This window comes from Pogona vitticeps, chromosome 3 (genome assembly GCF_051106095.1).
Source record: "Pogona vitticeps strain Pit_001003342236 chromosome 3, PviZW2.1, whole genome shotgun sequence".
In the NCBI taxonomy this organism is placed as follows: Eukaryota; Metazoa; Chordata; class Lepidosauria; order Squamata; family Agamidae; genus Pogona; species Pogona vitticeps.
This window is the reverse complement of record NC_135785.1, coordinates 104,302,851-104,323,529: the sequence shown is the minus strand read 5'-3', so window position 1 is coordinate 104,323,529 and position 20,679 is coordinate 104,302,851. Positions and strand designations below refer to the sequence as shown.

The window sequence follows — 20,679 nt, the reverse complement described above, 5'->3', positions numbered from 1 at the left end:
AGTATGCGATTTCGTCGCATATATATATATGCTTATAGTCAGGAAGAGTCATTTTTCACATTTGTCAACAACTCAAAGACTAGACTCCCAAGAGTCTAGTCTCAATGGGCAATTTGGCACGTTTGGTATTTTTTAAAAAAAATTAAAGAAGTTTTAAAAATTACTTTAGAAGTTGCTATAATGAGGTTTTGTCCATTGAAAATGGAGTTAGTTACAAAAAACCACATGACTTTTTAAACAAAAAGATTCTCTTGTGCCTTTGATCAGCTTTTTCTCCTAAGTTGATCAGTTGCTTATCTTTAACATACCGCAAAAAACCTCTTTAGTATTTATGAAGATTAACAAGTTTAAAATAAAAACAATCATAACATCACTATTTCATTTTACAGTATTTTTAAATAAAGTTGGTTCGGCTCCCGAACACAGTTCAAATTTTTCATGTGGCCCCCTATAGAAATTAATTGCCCATCCCTGCTCTACACCAATTGAGCAAAGACTTATAACTGGTAACTGGAGATGGAAAGGGAGGGGAAAGGAGCTTGGAAACCAAAACATGCACATCAAAACAAAAGCCAGTCCACTTGGTAGAAATTAGCCTGTGTAGAGGGACAGTTTAGATCTTTTTTAAGGAGGGATAGGTATCTTCTTCAGCTGAAGAAGATCAGGCTTTCTTTTACCAGTTGATCAGTGGTCCCCTGGTCATAGCATCACCTTCCCCCCCCCCCAGCTCAGCTTAAGGACATCCACCTGAATGCCAAAAACTAGAGGCCACTTCTTGTTTCATTCTCTGCAGAGAGGAGAGTCAGAAACAAGAGATGGGCAAAATCTGTCATTTTGAAGGGGACTTCCTTGTCATTTCTGAAGAGAGTGTAGGAGCAAAAGCATGACAACAGAATGTGCTGATGAGCCAATCACAAGGGAGCAGACCTCATCATCTGGTAGCTGGTGGCAGTTGCCTCAGACAGCGTTTGAGGCAGCAGGAAAGTATTAGCAGAGACCGAGTATGGTATACACCCTGCTCTGCACTCCCTAACCCAGCCTACTGCCTTCAGGTGAAGTGGAGGATATACTCCCATTTTCCATCTCATTTTTCACCTCAGGTAGCCTTGCACCAAGCACTGTGCACTGAACAACATTCCACATTCACTTCTCACTATGGACCTCTAATTGCTAACCAGATAATCAGAAAGATCAGTGTTATCAAGTGGCTGAAACACCCATCTTCCAAGGCTCAGAGTATCATAGGACTTGTTATGCACTGGCCTTACGTCACACACTTCCTATATTGCCACAGGCCATCCTGCAACCATAGGTATTATTAGTAATGAGTCTATAGGACATGTCCTTTCACTTGGTGTGCCAAGTCCTTGGGCCACCACCAATACTGCTGAAAACCACTTCAAGATACAGTATGTGCCCATATAAGAAAGATTTTCGGAGGACATTTGAGGCAGAGTCCATTTTCCTGCTTAAAAGAATCTCAGATTTTTAAAGTAAAAAAAAGAGTTGCCTGTGTTGAAAAAGACAGTACTATAATGAATGGGTCGATAGTCTATTCACTCAGTATTTTAACTATAGATAAGAGAGGAAAAGCCTTTACGTCACTATAGAACCTAGCAAGCTCAGTGGGAGAAAGAGAAGGGAATGCTTTCTGTTTGAGGCAAAGACTGCAAGGAGATGCTGTTAGGCATACACCACCTCTACCAAGGACAGAACAAATCTGTGTCTTTTCAACTAAGCAGTTATGGTTCTTTGGTGTCAGCTGATGCTCAGTGTTTCAGGAAGTTGCAGTAAATTGTCTCATTGAACACATCTGAGTAAAGCTGTCTGCCATATTGAAAAGGAGGAACTGCCTCAGACTTCAGTTGCTGGAATGCCAGAAGTACTTCAACTATTTTCCTCTGGACAGAGCTCTGTGTAAAATGCAGTCTGTCCTATGTCCCCTAACTTAGCCTCCTCACTTGGATGGGATGGAGGATGCTATATCATCACTCACATTAGAACTATGGTTCACCTGACCAGCAGAAACGAAGGGGGGGCAGAGAGATTTGTGGAGCCTTTTCCACAGGCACCAAGATACTCCACCATTCTGTCTGGTTCCTTTCAGGGGTGGTTGGTAAAGGTGGCTGGTAGTATCTGCTGGCAGTCTCCAGCTCCTCCTGAAGTCACCACTGCCTCTTTCTGGGACTTGTGATGCCAAGAGGTTGGAGCTGAGGCAGCTGGACCTGTCAGCTTCCTGTATCATGAAGAGGATGCTGATTGAGGAGGGGACTCCAGTAGGACAAATACAGGAGCACCAACACCTTTCATTGGGGTTTTCTTCTCCACAGTTTGGCCTATATCAGGCAAATGTCTTCAGTGTCTCATGTCCTTGAGCTATTCTCCAAAGAGAACAGCAGCCCAAATTCCTGCCTGGCTTTCCTATCAATTGAAGTTCTATCCCTATATGTTGGAAATCAAATCTCATACCATGAAATTGGAATTAAAAAAAAAGTTTAAGTAGATAAAAATAATTATTTGTTTTCTAAATCTTACCCGCTTGGAATTTCTTCATGCACCCCTGTATGAAAATCAGTGCTCTAAAACACATTAACATTTTGCATCACTGTTCACAAACCAGGAGATAGGCATTGCAGCAACTGTTCTCTCAGATGAAAGTCTGCAAATTCATCAAACATAAGCCTATTATCTTTCCCTCCTCTGTCAGTACCTCTCCATGCTAGCAAAGCAGCTCAAGTGCTGATGACAGAGTGATTCGCAAATACACAGCACTTTATCATATACAATTATTTATTGACATGTATTTCATTCTTTTAGAAACTTTCTTCCTGGCTGTTGGTAGCCTGTCGGAATCCTCTCGTCCAACCAATTTAAGGGCATGGTCCCACTACCAGAATAAACCAGCAGACGGATCAGGGTTTTTGTTTTTGTTTTCGCTTTGGATTTGGACTAAAGTCACATTGTCCCAGCTTTTTCGGAAAGCCAGGTGCTTTTATTTTTAAAAAAATTCCTGCTATCTGGTAGCAGATTTTTCCCCCCCCAAAAAAGCGGATAGGGCATTTACATATGCAGAATCTCTTCCAATGAATCAATTCCACATCCACCCCAAAATAAACAGACATCTGGCAGTGGAGCAGACAACCCTGCTTCTCTGGCACAGTGTTCCATGCATGCATGTACACACTAAAACTTAAACGGGAGGGGGGGGGGTTAGGAGAATCCAGCAGAGAAGCAGTTTTTATTGTCAGTGGAACTGAATCCTTTGTTTCACCACTGCTACAAGTTCTCCTTCTTCATGGATTGCTGCCTTGTCGTGGCGAAGGGGCTTGAGTAACTCAGAGAAACTATGGGCTATGCCGTGCAGGGACACCCAAGACGGACAGGACATAGTGGAGAGTTCCGACTAAACGCAATCCACCTGGAGTAGGAAATGGCAAGCCACTCCAGTATCTTTGCCAAGAACGCCCCATGATCAGAAACAAAAGGCTAAAAGATATGACGCTGGAAGATGGGCCCCTCAGGTCGGAAGGCGTCCAACATGCTACTGAGGAAGAGCGGAGGACAAGTACAAGTAGCTCCAGAGCTAATGAAGTGGTTGGGCCAAAGCCGAAAGGACGCTCAGCTGTGGACGTGCCTGGAAGTGAAAGGAAAATCCAATGCTGCAAAGAAAAATACTGCATAGGAACCTGGAATGTAAGATCTATGAACATTGGGAAGCTGGAGGTGGTCAAACAGGAGATGGCAAGAATAAACATCGACATCCTGGGCATCAGTGAACTAAAATGGACAGGAATGGGCGAATTCAGCTCAGATGATTATCATATCTACTATTGTGGACAAGAATCCCGTAGAAGGAATGGAGTAGCCGTCATAGTCAACAAAAGAGTGGGAAAAGCTGTAATGGGATACAATCTCAAAAATGATAGAATGATGTCAATACGAATCCAAGGCAGACCATTCAACATCACAATAATCCAAGTTTATGCACCAACCAGCATTGCTGAGGAGACTGAAATTGAACAGTTCTATGAAGATTTACAACACCTTCTAGAACTGACACCAAAGAAAGATGTTCTTCTCATTCTAGGGGACTGGAATGCTAAAGTAGGGAGCCAAGAGATAAAAGGAACAACAGGGAAGTTTGGCCTTGGAGTTCAGAACGAAGCAGGACAAAGGCTAATAGAGTTTTGTCAAGAGAATAAGCTGGTCATCACAAACACTCTTTTCCAACAACACAAGAGGCGACTCTATACATGGAAATCACCAGATGGGCAATATCGAAATCAGATTGATTATATTCTCTGCAGCCAAAGATGGAGAAGCTCTATACAGTCAGCAAAAACAAGACCTGGAGCTGACTGCGGTTCTGACCATCAGCTTCTCATAGCAAAATTCAAGCTTAGACTGAAGAGATTAGGAAAAACCACTGGGCCACTCAGGTATAATCTAAACCAAATCCCTTATGAATACACAGTGGAAGTAAAGAACAGATTTAAGGAACTAGATTTGGTGGACAGAGTGCCTGAAGAACTTTGGATAGAGGCTCGTAACATTGTCCAGGAGGCAGCAACGAAAACCATCCCAAAGAAAAGGAAATGCAAGAAAGCAAAGTGGCTGTCCAACGAGGCCTTAGAAATAGCAGAGAGGAGAAGGGAAGCAAAATGCAAGGGAGATAGGGAAAGTTACAGAAACTTGAATTCAGACTTCCAAAGAATAGCAAGGAGAGACAAGAGGGCCTTCTTAAATGAACAATGCAAAGAAATAGAGGAAGATAACAGAAAAGGAAAGACCAGAGATCTGTTCAGGAAAATTGGACATATTAGAGGAACATTTTGCGCAAAGATGAACATGATAAAAGACAAAAATGGGAGGGACCTAACAGAAGCAGAAGACGTCAAGAAGAGGTGGCAAGAATACACGGAGGAATTATATCAGAAAGATGTGGATATCCCGGACAACCCAGACAATGTAGTTGCTGACCTTGAGCCAGACATCCTGGAGAGTGAAGTCAAGTGGGCCTTAGAAAGCCTGGCTAACAACAAGGCCAGTGGAGGTGATGGCATTCCAGTTGAACTATTTAAAATCTTGAAAGATGATGCTGTTAAGGTGCTACATTCAATATGCCAGCAAGTTTGGAAAACTCAACAGTGGCCAGAGGATTGGAAAAGATCAGTCTACATCCCAATCCCAAAGAAAGGCAGTGCCAAAGAATGCTCCAACTACCGTACAATTGCACTCATTTCGCACGCTAGCAAGGTTATGCTCAAAATCCTCCAAGGTAGGCTTCAGCAGTATGTGGACCGAGAACTCCCAGAAGTACAAGCTGGCTTCCGAAGAGGCAGAGGAACTCGAGACCAAATTGCTAACTTGCGCTGGATTATGGAGAAAGCCAGAGAGTTCCAGAAAAATATCTACTTCTGCTTCATTGACTATGCGAAAGCCTTTGACTGTGTGGACCACAGCAAACTATGGCAAGTTCTTAAAGAAATGGGAGTGCCTGACCACTTTATCTGTCTCCTGAGAAACCTATATGTGGGACAGGAAGCAACAGTTAGAACTGGTCATGGAACAACTGAGTGGTTCAAAATTGGGAAAGGAGTACGGCAAGGCTGTATATTGTCCCCCAGCTTATTTAACTTATATGCAGAATACATCATGCGGAAGGCTGGACTGGAAGAAACCCAAGCCGGAATTAAGATTGCCGGAAGAAATATCAACAACCTCCGATATGCAGATGATACCACTCTGATGGCAGAAAGTGAGGAGGAATTAAAGAACCTTGTAATGAGAGTGAAAGAGGAGAGTGCAAAAAACGGTCTGAAACTCAACATCAAAAAAACTAAGATCATGGCCACTGGTCCCATCACCTCCTGGGAAATAGAAGGGGAAGATATGGAGGCAGTGTCAAATTTTATCTTCCTGGGCTCCATGATCACTGCAGATGGAGACAGCAGCCCTGAAATTAAAAGGCGCCTTCTTCTTGGGAGGAAAGCGATGACAAATCTGGACAGCATCTTGAAAAGCAGAGACATCACCTTGCCAACAAAAGTCCGAATAGTCAAAGCTATGGTTTTTCCTGTCGTGATGTATGGAAGTGAGAGCTGGACCATAAAGAAAGCAGACCGCCGAAGAATTGATGCCTTTGAATTGTGGTGCTGGAGGAGGCTCTTGAGAATCCCCTGGACTGCAAGGAGAACAAACCTATCAGTTCTAAAGGAAATCAACCCTGAGTGCTCACTGGAGGGACAGATCCTGAAGCTGAGGCTCCAGTACTTTGGCCATCTAATGAGAAGAAAAGACTCCCTGGAAAAGACCCTGATGTTGGGAAAGTGTGATGGCAAGAGGAGAAGGGGACGACCGAGGATGAGATGGCTGGACAGTGTCTGCGAAGCAACCAACATGAACCTGACACAACTCCGGGAGGCAGTAGAAGACAGGAGGGCCTGGCGTGCTCTGGTCCATGGGGTCACGAAGAGTCGGACACGACTAAACGACTAAACAAACAAACAAACAAGTTCTGGTACTTTTAGACCATTCATCACCCCATCCTTTTAGAATTCTCTGTAGAAGAATACCCTGTTTCCATGAAAATAAGACCTACCTCAAAAATAAGCCCTAGTTAAGTGAAACCCCGCCCTCCACCATTGTGCCACATTGTGCAGCAACCAGAAGAAGATGACTTGACTGTAAAATAAAACACCCCCTGAAAATAAGCCCTAATGCGTGTTTGGAGCAAAAATTAATATAAGAACCTGTCTTATTTTTGGGGAAACACAGTAGTATGGCAGCAACAAAACCAAAATCTAGACAACATCTGAGGGAAATAGTCTCAGGGAAATAAATAACAAAACAAACGGCAACACGTTTTTATTTTATTTATTTTTTCATTATAATTGCTGAAGTTTCCCCCTCCCTCCAGTCACATTATTTTGTCTTGCTTTTGGCCTGTTTGAGTGACTGTATCAGTCTTTTAGGTCTGTTGTGCATATCCAAATGACATTCCTCATGATGCACAAAGTAGAATATGGTATGGGAGTGAACCCTATACCTTTTGTCTGCCTTTCGCTCACGTTGGTAAAGATAACAAACACAATGCACTTTGTAAAATGTATTTTTTTTAAAAAAAAATCCTCCTTGTTTAGTTTTATAGCGGCAGTGCTAAAGTGATACAACACTAATTCAAAGGCTTACCATGTCTTGACAGTCCATTGCTATTTCACGTGCTAAACATAAAAAAAAAGAACAGATTTAAATGCAGGGGAAAGGGATGGGTAAGCCGGTGGTGATAATTGCAAAAACAAGGTAAAGGAGAAGGGAGAATGTGGGATATGTGGACACTTGGAACACATCTTCCAGAATAATTAAACATTTATGTGTGAATTGTAGTAGAGATTTAAATGCCAGGATGCAGCACAGAGAAATTTGCCTCAGCCTAGGAGAAATGTCTGTGTGGTCACACCCTTACGTCTCCCCCACTTCTTAATTCTAAGTGAGCAGAGATAGCTCTCTCTCCTTCCTCTGCTCTCTCAGCCTTGCCCATCCCCCTAAACAAGACAGTAAAATATCTTTAAATGTAGTTAAATGCTGCAGCCGACTGGCAGCCACAAGAGTTGCAAACAAATCCGTAATTGCATTAACAAATCGGCTGATAATGAATTTTGAAGTTTAAGCTCATAACTCTGCTGTGCTAGTTGGTTTCTCCTTTAGAAAAAAAAAGAGCGACAGCTTTATCAATTGTTCACATGGCCTGTGTTCATCAGCAGAAAATAAATGAGTCTGCATGTAGCACAGTTCCTCCTCAGAGTAAGCTGGCTTGCAGAAGTTTTTAAAATTAGATCTGAAGCGTGAAGTGAGGGAGGGGGAAGCGAATTCTGCAGCTCTGCTGTCTTTTTAGCATTCCAGATGCCTTCGCTGGCATATTGCACAAGACATGGGGATTTATCTGTTGCTGCTACGTATATTATCAGAGCCCACTGAATAAGAAATTCTGTTCCTATTTTAGGCTAGATAATAAATAATGTGATGTAGGGATTTGAGGAGACAATAGCAGTATCTATTGCCATCACTGCATCTCACAAATGGGAAAGGATAGGAGTTTTCTACTTAAAGAGCTCAAGCCTTTCAAAATTGCTCCTTTCCCTTCCTCTCATGGCAGAAAAATTTTAACGCAGCCACTCACATAGCCGCAGCCGATCAGATTAGTATTGGCTGCTCTGATTGGTAGCCCCCACCCCAAATTTCTGCCATCTCTTTTTGGAGTGCCCTGAATCACATTTCCAACCTCCAGAATGTGGTGCTCACCTTCAGAGAGATCTGGGCACCCTTTGTCACTGAGGGAGAGGAAAAAGGGGAAATAATTCTTGGCCTCATTTTCCTGAGTGTAAATGGTTTGCCTTCATGATCAGTTTTATCAACAGTGTGCTCTATGAAGTAAAACATACATACTGTACTAAGGACAACTTCATCGGTCAGAATCCCGGTCAAGCCAGACTACTCAAGTAATTGACATAGTATGTGTGCTTCTGCTTTCTGGCACCTGTGTAAGGAAGCATCTAGGGCCATTCCTATGCAAGCAAAAGCTTGCTCTTCAAAATGGCGATCCCTGCTTGTAGCAGAGTAACACTTGCTGCATTATGGAGCGGATGTTCCCTTATGCTTGCCTGGTGCCAAACAGTAGCCTGGGCCATATAATGTGCCAGAGAACACCTACCAGATTTTTTCCTAGAGTAGACACCAATTCTCAGAAATGTGTAAAGCAAGCATTGTTACATTTTAAAGTTAGAATATTTTAAGCTGGAAGACAGGAGGGCCTGGCTTGCTCTGGTTCATGGGGTCACGAAGAGTTGGACACGACTTAACGACCAAATAACAACATTTCTTATCCATCACCACCCCCACCCAAAGTCTCCTAAGCTTCCTTTGGTCCTATGGAATCCTTCAGGGGCCACAGAATGAGAGGAAGTCTCAAATGTCTGAAGACCACTGCTGCCAGTCCCAGCAGCTGCACCAGGTCCTGAAGCAGTCGGATGACAGGATCAGTCGCAGCCATATTGTAGTAATGAAGCATTTCCCGCCCCTGTCCCCAGAGGTTCCTAGACTCCCTTAGGATCCCATTGTTCCGGGAATAGGCTTTGGGAACAGTGGAAATCTTCTGAAAACTAGTCAGCTGGTACACTGGACCCTCTACTTACGGAATTAAACCCGTACTGGAGCGGTGGCTGCAGGTCAAAAAGTCTGTAGGTCGAGGCTCCATTGACGTACAATGCATTGAAAACCGATTAATCCGTAACCAGCCATTTTTGTTCTATTTTGGTTTTTTCTGGTCTGTAGGTTAATTCTCTGGCTGCAAGCCGAACCTAAATTTTGCGGCCAGATAAGTCTGTAACTCGAAAAGTCTGTAAGTCGAGCCATCGGTAAGTCGAGGGTCCACTGTATGGTGATCTTTCCATGGAGAAGTCTTCTTGTTTCCAGGCTGTGAAGGAACTACATGAAGCCTGCAGATGCAAACTTTCTTACATTCATGTGTATCCCAAACTCTGAATAGAAATTGAAGGGTCTTGACAGTGGGAACCAGAAGTTCTCTCCGAACCCAGGACCCGTAGGTCCTCTGGGCTGCCCTACCTGTGGGCTCCATCCCCTTGAAAATCTCTCAATTTTATTTCAAATCCATTTGAGCTAGCCTTTCTCATGAAGAATTGAGCCTTTTGGCAGACAGAGATCTCCAAATGCTATCAAATCGAAATACATTATGTGGAGCTATTATTTCCTTCTTGCCTTGATATATTTTCAGTGGTAAGAAAGAAGAAATGGGAAAAGCAGGGAGAGTTGCAAATAGGAGAAGAAAATGTCTGGAGGACACAAAATAAAATTCTGTGAATGAGGTAAGGCAATTGTGCAATGAAAGTGTCACTTGGAAATAGCTCCAATCTTCACTTATTCTCTATCTAACCACCTTCATTTTTTATCCTTCTCATTATCTGGCTTTTGATGAAAGACACAATATTCATAACTATGACCAGAAATGTATTCATTACAAAATCTGTAGAAGAAGGGGATGTCATGAATCACCGTATCATAGCCTGATTCCTAATGAAAAGACATGTAAAAAGCAGAATTTTCCATACCTAATTGTTTTACACACACACACACACACAACACACACAACACACACACACACACACACACACACACATGGCAAGCACTGATTTATTTTGGAGATATATGTCCTTCCTTTAAATCCAGTAATTCTTGGGACTCCTTACTAACCACTCCTAATAATAATGAAAATCTCAAACTAAGACAACATACCAATCGTTTAATGTTCTAAATTATGCTTCCCTATGGTTCATCAATTCTAGAGTTATCAGATGTGTTCTTTTTCAGGTAAGAGACACGAAGGAAGCAAATTTCCTGCAACTGCTCTTTCCTTGATCAAGAGATGATGTCAGATTGGTTCTCTCTTTGCAATGATGTTCTTCCTGAGAGATGCATGGTGCAACCTCCCAGTGGTCTTGACAGAAGTTAGAGTATATTTCTGCTCTGCTCTGCAAAACAGAGAGCACCACAACTGACACAGCTCATGACTACTTACTAGTACTCTAAATATACTAGTTCTGTAACCAATAGTACTGTAAGGAACACTCCTATCAAGTAAATATGAAGGGCCTTTATACTTTTGAAATTTGGAGGAACGATTTCTGTGGCACAGAATGCTGTTTCCAAATGCAACATCTAGAGAATTAAGCCAGAAATGTTCATAATAATCAGTAAATAGTGTCAGCATGGATGGTAGTCATCAAATCTCAAGCTTAACCTAGCCACAACGGCCATGAGACTTTGGGATTTTAATAAAAAGCATATAATTTTGAAACCACCCAGAACTCAGTGTCCAGCCTGAAGAAGATGAATTGTCATTGAAAGCTAGCTGTGTGGTTGGTTGGTTTTGGATTGTTTGTTGGTTTTTACTTCTTTAGTGGCCTCAGCTGTTCCCGCATTTGTATTGTTTTGGGGACTACACAGCCTTCTCCTGATTTTCCTTCAAATCTCAAAGCAGTGGTGACATGAGGGCCAAATAAATTAGAACCTTAGTTCAAGTCACAATACATTCATAATTTGTAGAGATTCTTAAACATAAAGGGTGAACTATTTATTGATTTAAAGTATTTTTAACCCACCTTTCTCCTTAAAAAGGACTCAAGGTGACTTATTTCAACTAAAAGATTGTACCCCACTTGGCAGCCAGTCACTCAGGGAAAGCCTGTTTAAAGAGAAGGCTCTTTGTCTGCTTGTAGAAGAACAGTACAAAGCTTAGTTTCCAATGGGAGGGAGTTCCAGATTCTGGGAGCAGCAACAGAGAAGGCCCTGTCCTGTATCTCATGAATTATGAATATAATAAGTTGGCAAATTACTACTGTAATGATATATAAGAATCTTTTGATTTTTTGTGGCAGTGCAAGAGTAAATCAAAAATTGATATCATTAACAGCCCTGCTCAGGTCTTGAAAACTCAAGAATATGGCTTTGTTTATTGACTCAATCTATTAGATCTTTCTCTTTTCCTGGCATTATTGCTTTTCCAGTGAATTATCTTCTCATAATGTGACTGAAGTATGATAGCCTCTGTATAGTCATTGTTCCTACTAGAGCAGTGGGTGCTGTGACCAAGGAGATCATGAAGTGTTTTGGGGGCTCATGGGTCACCTTCTATGAGTTGTAGCTCTTTTTAAACAATTTCTTCTTTGACCTTGAGTGTGATATTAAAGTTAGTGTGCATGTGTATGTATAAGAAACAGGCCCTTTGGAGAAGAAAAAAGTCACTATTTTCTGAGAACGAATGCATTTCCCCCATTAAAATGCCTTTTTATGCAAACATGGGAGGGGTCGCATGTTACTTGGCAATTGTAAAAGGGGCACACAACTCAAAAAAAGGTTGGGAACTCTAGAGTGTTGAGACTTTTTTTTTTTTTTGGCACTTATTTCCTGCCAGATTTCTTTAGCTTTCACTTCCATATGTAAGAATTAAGAATACCATAATATCAATAATCTTTGCCTTACTCTCCAGTGATACATCCTGTAGCGAAATGCCAAAAGGTGATGTCATTCCTGCCTGTCCATCACAGAAGCTCAAGGGGAGGAGCCAAGGACAGGCAGGAGGGGCGGAGCTAGAGAGACAGTTAGGGAGTTAGACAGACAGTTAGACAGTTCGAGATGTGGAATAAAAGTTAGGGTTTTAGCAGTAAGAAGAAGAGAGTTAGGGATTTGAGCTGCGAGTGTAAGGCGAGGGATTGGGATAAACAATATTGAACAAGCAGGAATGAAGTTACAAGTACCATAAGAGAGATATTGATTAAAAGTACATAGTAGTTTGAAATAAAAGTGATTGCATACATAATCAAATCCATGTTAAGACCTGATACAGTTCCTACTTGATTTCCCTTTATGATTTATTTGTCAATAAAAGAATCTTTGTTAAATCAACCTCTGTCCTAAGTTCAATAACCCTTAGTGTTGGCAGCACACAAGTATAACATAATTGGTATTAGGAAAATACCTGGTGGCAGCGTGAAAGCAAAGGACATGATCTCTTGTGAGGGCCAAAATAAACAGAGGCAACAAGGTAGATCGCCACACATCCTTACACTAAGATCTTATCTAGTTCCTTCATAGCTGCCCTTCGAAGTCTCAGTCTTTTTCTGATTTCTTGGCTGCAATCTCCATTTGGATTGATGACTTAACCAAGGTAAAGAAAATATTTAACAATTGTTATTACTTCATTTTCACCACTGAAGCTATGCAATTCTTCTGCAGTCATAAAATCACAGAATTATGGCACTGGAAGGGGTCTATCAGGGCCATCGAGTCCAAGCCCCTACTCAATGCAAGATGATTCTTCTTTTCAAATAAACTCACTGAAACACCACTTTTGCGCTTTATTTCATCCTCATCAGTAATTGTTTGTTGTGGTCCACACAGTCAAAGGCTTTTGCGTAGTCAATGAAGCAGAAGTAAATGTTTTTCTGGAACTATCTGGCTTTCTCTATAATCCAGCGCATGTTAACAATTTGGTCTCTAGTTCCTCTTGTACTTTTGGGATTTTTTGGTCCACATACTGCTGAAGCCTACCTTGTAGGGTTTTGAGCATAACCTTGCTAGCATGTGAAATGAGTGCAATTGTACAGTAGTTGGAGCATTCTTTGGTATTGCCCTTCTTTGGGATTGGGATGTAGACTGATCTTTTCCAATCCTCTGGCCACTGCTGTGTTTTCCAAACTTGCTGGCATATTGAGAGTAGCACCTTAACAGTGTCATCGTTTTAAGATTTTAAATAGTTCCACTGGAATGCCATCGCCTCCACTGGCCTTGTTGTTGGCCATGCTTTCTAAGGCCCAGTTGACTTCACTCTCCAGGATGTCTGACTCAAGGTCAGCAGCCACACTATCTGGGTTGTCTGGGACATCCAGATCTTTCTGGTATAATTCCTCTATGTATTCTTGCCACCTCTTCTTGATGTCTTCTGCTTCTGTTAGTTCCCTACCCTTTTTGTCCTTTATTATGTCCATCTTTGCACAAAGTGTTCCGCTCTACGTGGGGCTTCCTTTGAAGCTGACGCAGAAACTTCAGGTGGTGCAGAATGCAGCGGCCAGACTCCTTACTGGAGTGAGAAAATTCGAACATATCTCTACTACTCTGGCCATGCTGCACTGGATGCCCATTCGTTTCCGCGTTGACTTCAAAGTGTTAATGCTTACATATAAGACCCTAAACGGTTTAGGACCTCGATACCTGGCGGAACACCTGCTCCCACCTAGATCTACTCGGATGACCTGCACGAGCCAGGAGGTGAGGCTGAGGAGCCTAACACCGAGGGAGGCCCAGAAGGAAAGGACACAAAATCGGGCCTTCTCGGCGGTGGCTCCTCGCCTCTGGAATAACCTTCCTCCGGTGATTCATGTGGCCCCTACTCTGGGCATTTTCAAGAGTCAATTAAAAACATGGTTATACGTTCAGGCCTTCCCTCCTGTCAATATTTAACTCTTTTTTCCCTTCTGTATTTGATTTATTAGTGTATGTGTTTAGACTGTTTGTAATATTCTTATGTTGTATGGTATACATTTCTGTTGGAAGCCGCCCAGAGTGGTCGACCAGACCAGATGGGTGGGATATAAATCAAATAAATAAATAAATAAATAAATAAAATATCTCAAATTTTCTTGAACAGATCTCTGGTTTTTCCCTTTCTATTACAGTGGTACCTTGCAAGACAAATGCCTCGGGGAATGAAAAACTTGCAAGATGAAAGCATCTTGAGAGTTTTTGGTGCCCCGCAGGACAAAGATATTTTCGTCTTGCGATGTACGTTTTCTCATAGGAATACATTGAATTTTAATTAATGCATTCCTATGGGCCAAAAAACTATGAAAAAGTCACTTACCAGGTAGGGAGCTGTTCAAGGAAAAGTCCCTTCCAAATTTCTGGGTTCACCTACAAGCAGATATTTCTGGAACTATCGTAGAGGGATATGAAAGTATTGATGCCTTTTGTAATTACATGCTTGAGAGAAAAATTGTTCTCTGCTCTTGTTTATCTTAAAAATAAGTACAGAAACCATTCAAAAAATGTAGTCAGAAATCAAAATACAAGTTTTAGCTATTAAGCCTGATATAACAGGGCTTGTAAGTGAAATACAGCACCAGCCTTCTCATTAATTATAATTATTTGATTTTCTTCTTTCCTTTATTGTTTCCCTACTTTTAATTGTTGTTGTAATTATGCTGTTTTATGTTATTGAATTTTATTTCTGTTGTTGGCCGCCTAGAGTAGTCCACCGCGACTAGATAGGCAGGATATAAATTAAATAAATAATAATTATTATTATTATTTTAATATAATGTTCCCATTTTCCCCCATCCAGTTTATGTTTAATGAGGTACAATCTGGAACAAATTACTGTATATTCATGTCGTTTTCTAGCTTTCACTTTCACATGTTTTGTATAGGTGTATAGTAATGATTTTATGTGCTTGTAATTTGTTTCTCCAGCAAGAATTAAAGTCTGTTATAAATTTATATGGAATCATTCCAATAAAATATTACAATAGGTGTGTGCATTAACAGATTAACTCATTTCTCTCTAAATATGAAGACCTTTCATGAGAAATATTAAATAAATATTTGATGCATTCTAGGGTTTTAAATCTTGAGTTACGTAAGTCTTGGTAGTCTGCCACGATGAAAGATGTTTAAAGAGGGTACAGACTTAAGAAAATATTAAGAACCGGTGACCTAAACCATTGAGCTATTGTTAGCTGTTTTCCCTTTTCTTTCTCTTCGGCGATCTCTTGCTAGGTTCAATTTGCACAAATTTGCCCAGCGACAAGTACAAAACGGGATTTAGTGCGAAGTGAAAACTCACAGGTTCGGTCTGTAAGGACAACGACTTATCGGGCACACCCCTCTCCAAGTGAAACGACGCTCCGCTGACCTCATCAAATATGGCCGACCATAGCTTCCAATTGCCTTTACCTAAGATGGATGCTCCCGTGTCTCCTCTCCGGGACCTCTCGAAGCTTCGGCAACCTGCTCGCAATTGGCGACGGCCATTTAGCGAAAAGGGAAATTCCAGTGCCCTTAAGAAAGATGGCCGCGGGAACGCTGGCTCGCCCACTCTTCAGGGAGCCGCAGTACCACGTGAGCACTAGCCAAACCAATAGGAACGCGGCGGTGTAGAAATTATTGTCCTCCCAAAGAGCTTTGCGTCAGTCTGTGTCTACAACGCAAGCGGCGCCGGGTCGGACGTTGAGAGGTGAGAAGGGTCGTCGTTGTCGTTGTAGTTGTCGGGGACGGAGGTGGGGGTGGCGGCTGGGTCTGTGGGGCCCTTGGGGGGGGGAAATGGGGCGCTCCTTTCTACCTTAATGGCCGTGGCCGCCTTGCGTTCCTTCCAATTAGAGAGACTGCATTTTGAGGGGTAATTGCGTAGACCCATCTTGCCTTACAAAATGAGGGGGTGTCACAGGTCTCTCGTAACTTTTGGGAAGGGGGGGAAACCTGAAGGGCGGCTGCTTAAGGTATTTTGGGTCGGGGCGATTCTTGCTAGGTAAAAGCTCCCAATTAGGTTGCTTTTTATTTTACTTTCAAAACACCGACCTCGTACTTGTTTGGGGCGATGTTGTTTACCTTTCGCTGGAGAAGCCTGAAAGCCTTCATATCGTGTCGTGGTAGCGGCGGCAGCAATAACGTTTTTAGCAAATATATGGTTTGTGTGTTCCCTGACCGTGTTATGGTAGCCATCTCCCCGTGGCTGCACCCTGCACTGCAGGTCCTCCTCTTGCGTTGAGGAAAGTATCTTCTAGAGAAGATCAGTGGTTCCCAGCCCTGGGTCACTCAGGTGTTCTTGGACTGCAACTCCCAGCAACCCCATTCAGCCCAGCCGGCGGTGAAGGCTTCTGGGAATTGCGGTCCAAGAACACCTGGGTCATCCAACACTGTTATAGATCTTTATCACAGAGAGGTTCTTTTAAATTTAAGACCACACTAGATGGTCTCCTAAGGTCCTCTCACTCCTACGGTTTTAATTCTAACTGTTTAGCCTAAAAACACAAGTGAAGTGCAGAGACTGGAAATGATTTTGAAAACTGAAAACAGTAAACTTAGATTGAATATTAAGTTGTTAATTGCTTAGGATTGCTTAAAGGGTTGGCATACTTCAGAACTGGCACTGAACAACTACAAAAATAGGTAGTACATTTATTACAAAGGTAGCTTATGCCATCAGTGTCATGTAGTATTTAAGAAGAATGAACATTTGTGTAAGTGTGGTGCTATAGTGAAATGCATGCATCTTTTTGATTATGTGTATTCAGAAATGAATTTTAAAATAGTATATTCATATTAGTCATTACAATCATTGCAGTGATCATTACAGTCATGGTACTTTAATTCTAACCTCAATATTTGGCAGATCGCCTCCTCCCACCCAGATCTACCCGAGTCACCCGACATAGCCAGCAGGGGCGGCTGAGGGGACTGACGCCGAGGGAGGCCCGGAAGGAGAAAACAAGAAACCGGGCCTTCTCGGCAGTTGCCCCTCGGCTGTGGAACACACTTCCCACTGAAATTCGGCTGGCACCCTCGCTGGGTGTGTTCAAAAACCAACTAAAAACATGGTTATTCAGACAGGCCTTCCCCCCAGTCACCTAAGTTCCTTCCCCCTTTTTTCTGGTTCTTAATGTTGCCATCTTGGATAATATTAATTATAATAATTATAATAATTGCATTATGTTAGTTATTCTTCTATATTGTTTTAATGTGTTTTAATTTTTGTAAGCCGCCCCGAGTAGACCTTGTCTAGAGGGGCGGGGTAGAAATTGAATAAATAAATAAATAAATAAATAAAATATCAGCTTATAATAGTTTATTTCTTATATAAAAGTTACATAGTAGGTTTTAGTGCACATGGTTTTTTTTCCTCCCACACTATGGCATAAAACTATGACTCAGCGGGTAGTTGCTTTGAAAAACTGCTGACTCATAATGGAACCTTGTCTTACGAAATATTACTTGTCTCTTGGCTCATCTCTATGGTTGCTGGCTCTCTCCTGTTTTTAAAACTTTGGAAAAGTAAATACGGCCTTGGTCATATTCACAGAGATCCAGTACTGTAGTAAGTCACAACTAGAGTAGGCCCATTGAATCAGTGGAGCTTATGAAGGAGTTGACTCAGATTTTCAGTGGGCCTACTCTTGTTTGACTTACTACTGGATTTCTCTGCAGACTTCCATCTTACAGAGCAATCGCTTTGGAGTATAGCACATCTTTTAACTTTGTACGCAAGGGAAATTAAAATGTGTTTCTGTCTCGTTAAGTCTTCGGTTTTTGCCATGCATTTTGTTTGTACATGTTAACAGGTGGCAGAAGAATTTTTAAATCATTTTTAAATGCTTGCCTGCCCAGAAGACAGATGTTTAATCACCTGATTGTGCTATCTTCATTTTAAAAAATAGCTGTGTGATCCATGTGCAGAGTGCTAAATCATGGTTGGATAAAAAACTTTGTTAAATGAATAAAGTGTTATGAAAGGCAAGCTTTCAAATCTTGTAGGACTCTTCATCAAGCTCTAGTTCTTAGTTGGACAGATTGTTTTGCAGGACTTGAAAGCTAAGCTCCTGCATTTTACTTTTTCAATAAAGGTATTATTCAAATCTGATTCTGGATTTATTAAATACACTATTCTCTGTATATTTTTTATGGAGGAGGGGCTGGAGATCAATGTTAGAGCACATGCACTGCATGTAAAAACATCTTCTTGATTTAAATACTGAATCCCCAGCATCTCTTGGTATGAGAGTGCGCAATAGAGGTGTTGTAAGAGACATGTACTGGAGAAATTTGAGAGCTACCGCCATCCAGAGTAGATCTTACTGGTCTAAGCAAATAGATGATCTGATGCACTGTGGCTTCATATATTCAACTGCTTTCATATGACAATGTCAGCATGGAGTCTCCATACTACTCTTTTTCTTTTGCAACTCTGTACTATGGTTGTTCTGGAGTAACCACCTTGCTTTCATATTGTTCCAGGTAGAATTTGCCATTGACTTGACTGCCGCAAGCATGTTGGCAGCAAGGGTGGTATGCCTTCGGGCTCGCCCATGCAGAGCCCTCCGCTCTGCTCTCACACAGGCATCGCCTGTTTTGAGAAATTCCACCCTGAAAACAGAACAGTGGCTTTTGCAGCCATATAAGGTGAGTGTCTTTTGAAGGCTAGTACATGTTTTGAGATCCATGTAACCAGGACTTGAAAAAGTAAAAAATTTCACCAGTCAGCATGACCAGACTATAGCCTTGCAATTTATTGGGATTGGGAATCACTTATTTATACCCTCAAACTTGGGTTGCTTTATTACCTGTGTGCCTCTGGGGTCATGAAGCTTGTATTTTGAATGCCTTTCTTTTAAATGTCTGCAGCAAAAATAAAACTGAAAGCAAAAACGTCCGGCCTCTTAAGGAGCCACGGTTCCCTCCCACCCCAGGATGTGTCCTTGTTTGATTGAAATAATAATAACAACAACAACAATAATAATAATTGTTGTTGTTGTTGTTGTTGTTATTAATTTATTTATTTACAGTATTTTTTTAGCTGCACCATTACCAGTGGCTTCTGGGAGTGTGCAACAATATTAAAACTTAAAGCATTAAAAAGACAATATAAAATATCCTATATTAAAACAATTCTTAAAAAATACAGTAATATTAATAAGTCCTGCTTGCTACCCATGTGGCCAGTTAGAGAATACTGTTTAATTAAAATGCTGGCTAAACAGAAAGGTCTTACAGTTCAATGCATTCCAATGGGGGGAAAAATTTAACCAAAAATTAACGAAGACTCAGAACAAAACCAAATTAAGTTAGCAAAGGTTTTACAAGGTGCACTAACGATTCCAAGCATTTTAAACAGTTTTTGAACATTTTAAGACACTTTAAAAATAGCGAAAATGGACTTGTCAGAACCATTGAAATGCATTGAAACCTATTCAATGCATTCCAATGGGGGAACCGCGTTTCGCTTAGTGATGTTTCCTATGGCGATTTTCGCTAAAGGACGGTAATCCGTTCCCATTGGAATGGATTATCCGGTTTTCAATGCATTCCTATGGGAAATGATGTTTCACTTAGCGATGTTTTCCCATAGCGATGGTTTTTTTGGAACCAATTAACATTGCTAAGCGAGGCACCACTGTGTATGTCAAAGTAAGCACTTTGAATTGGGCCCGAGCAGCAACCAGCAACCAGTGTAAATTTTTCAAAACCAGTGTGATATGAGTCTGTGCGGCGGCACCACTTACCAGCCGCACAGCCCAGTTCTGAGCCAGGTGCAGTCGCCGGACCATCTTCAAAGGCTGCCCCACGTATAGCGCATTGCAGTAATCCAGTCTGGTTGTTACCAGTGCATGAGTGACTGTGGCCAGGCCTTGCTCATCCAGGTAAGGGCAAAGTTGATATATTCTCCACAGCTGTAAGAAGGCACCCGTGGACACCGAGTCCACATGGGCTTCCAAGGTCAGACCGGGGTCAAGGAGCACCCCCAAGCTGCGGACCCTGTCCTTTAGGGGGAGTGTAATCCCATCTAAGGCAGGGAAATGGCCCTTTAACCTACCTGGCGGGGCACCTATCAGCAGCACTTCTGACTTGTTTGGATTGAGCCTCAGTTTATTGACCCTCATCCAGACCATTATCAAGTCCAGGCACGAGTTCAGAATGGTGACTGCCACACCTGGTTTGGTAGAAAATGAGAGGTAGAACTGGGTGTCATCAGCATATTGCTGACTCCTCTGCCCAAACCTTCTAACGACCTCCCCCAGCGGTTTCAAATTGGGAGCAGGGAATTGCCATATTTCCCAGCATGGAACTACTCTACATTCTCCTGCAGAGTTATATCTCTGTGTGCCGCTTGAACTCTCTTCTTGAGAGAAGAGGACAGTTTCCTTTTGCAACGGGAGGGGGGAAGGGAGGACTGCAGTGTTAGAAAGAGAGAGAGAGAATCAGAAGGGAAGGAGGGAGGGAGTTGTGACTCGTACAGCAGCATTTTTCACTCGTCACAGATGAGTGGATGAGTGCATTTTTCAAGCCCTGCATGTAACTTAGAGCAGTTAACTGCCAGCTATGTGTCTTGATTGGGCCATC

The 20,679-nt window shown here is 42.0% G+C and overlaps 1 protein-coding gene and 1 long non-coding RNA gene across 6 annotated transcripts in view; one reads left to right on the top strand and one right to left on the bottom strand.

Annotated features, from left to right (window-relative positions):
* LOC140705877 (uncharacterized) overlaps window positions 1-15,661 on the bottom strand; it is a 69,087-nt gene extending 53,426 nt beyond the window's left edge. Inside the window, exons 1-2 of the long non-coding RNA XR_012085456.2 lie at window positions 15,413-15,661; window positions 7,192-7,223 (exon numbers count right to left, since the gene is read on the bottom strand). This is a non-coding gene — a long non-coding RNA (uncharacterized LOC140705877). The remainder of the gene's footprint in view (window positions 1-7,191; window positions 7,224-15,412) is intronic.
* The window catches only part of GHITM (growth hormone inducible transmembrane protein), a 28,267-nt gene continuing 14,360 nt past the window's right edge, over window positions 6,773-20,679 (top strand). The window contains exons 1-2 of one of the 5 annotated variants that reach the window (XM_072995069.2): window positions 6,773-15,802; window positions 18,581-18,741. In XM_072995069.2, the coding sequence (XP_072851170.2) occupies window positions 18,610-18,741 (132 nt within the window). In that variant the 5' untranslated portion in view covers window positions 6,773-15,802; window positions 18,581-18,609. Of the gene's footprint in view, window positions 15,965-18,576; window positions 18,742-20,679 lie in introns of all 5 variants that reach the window. The other 4 variants (XM_072995067.2, XM_072995070.2, XM_072995068.2 and 1 more) reach the window with 4 other exon arrangements.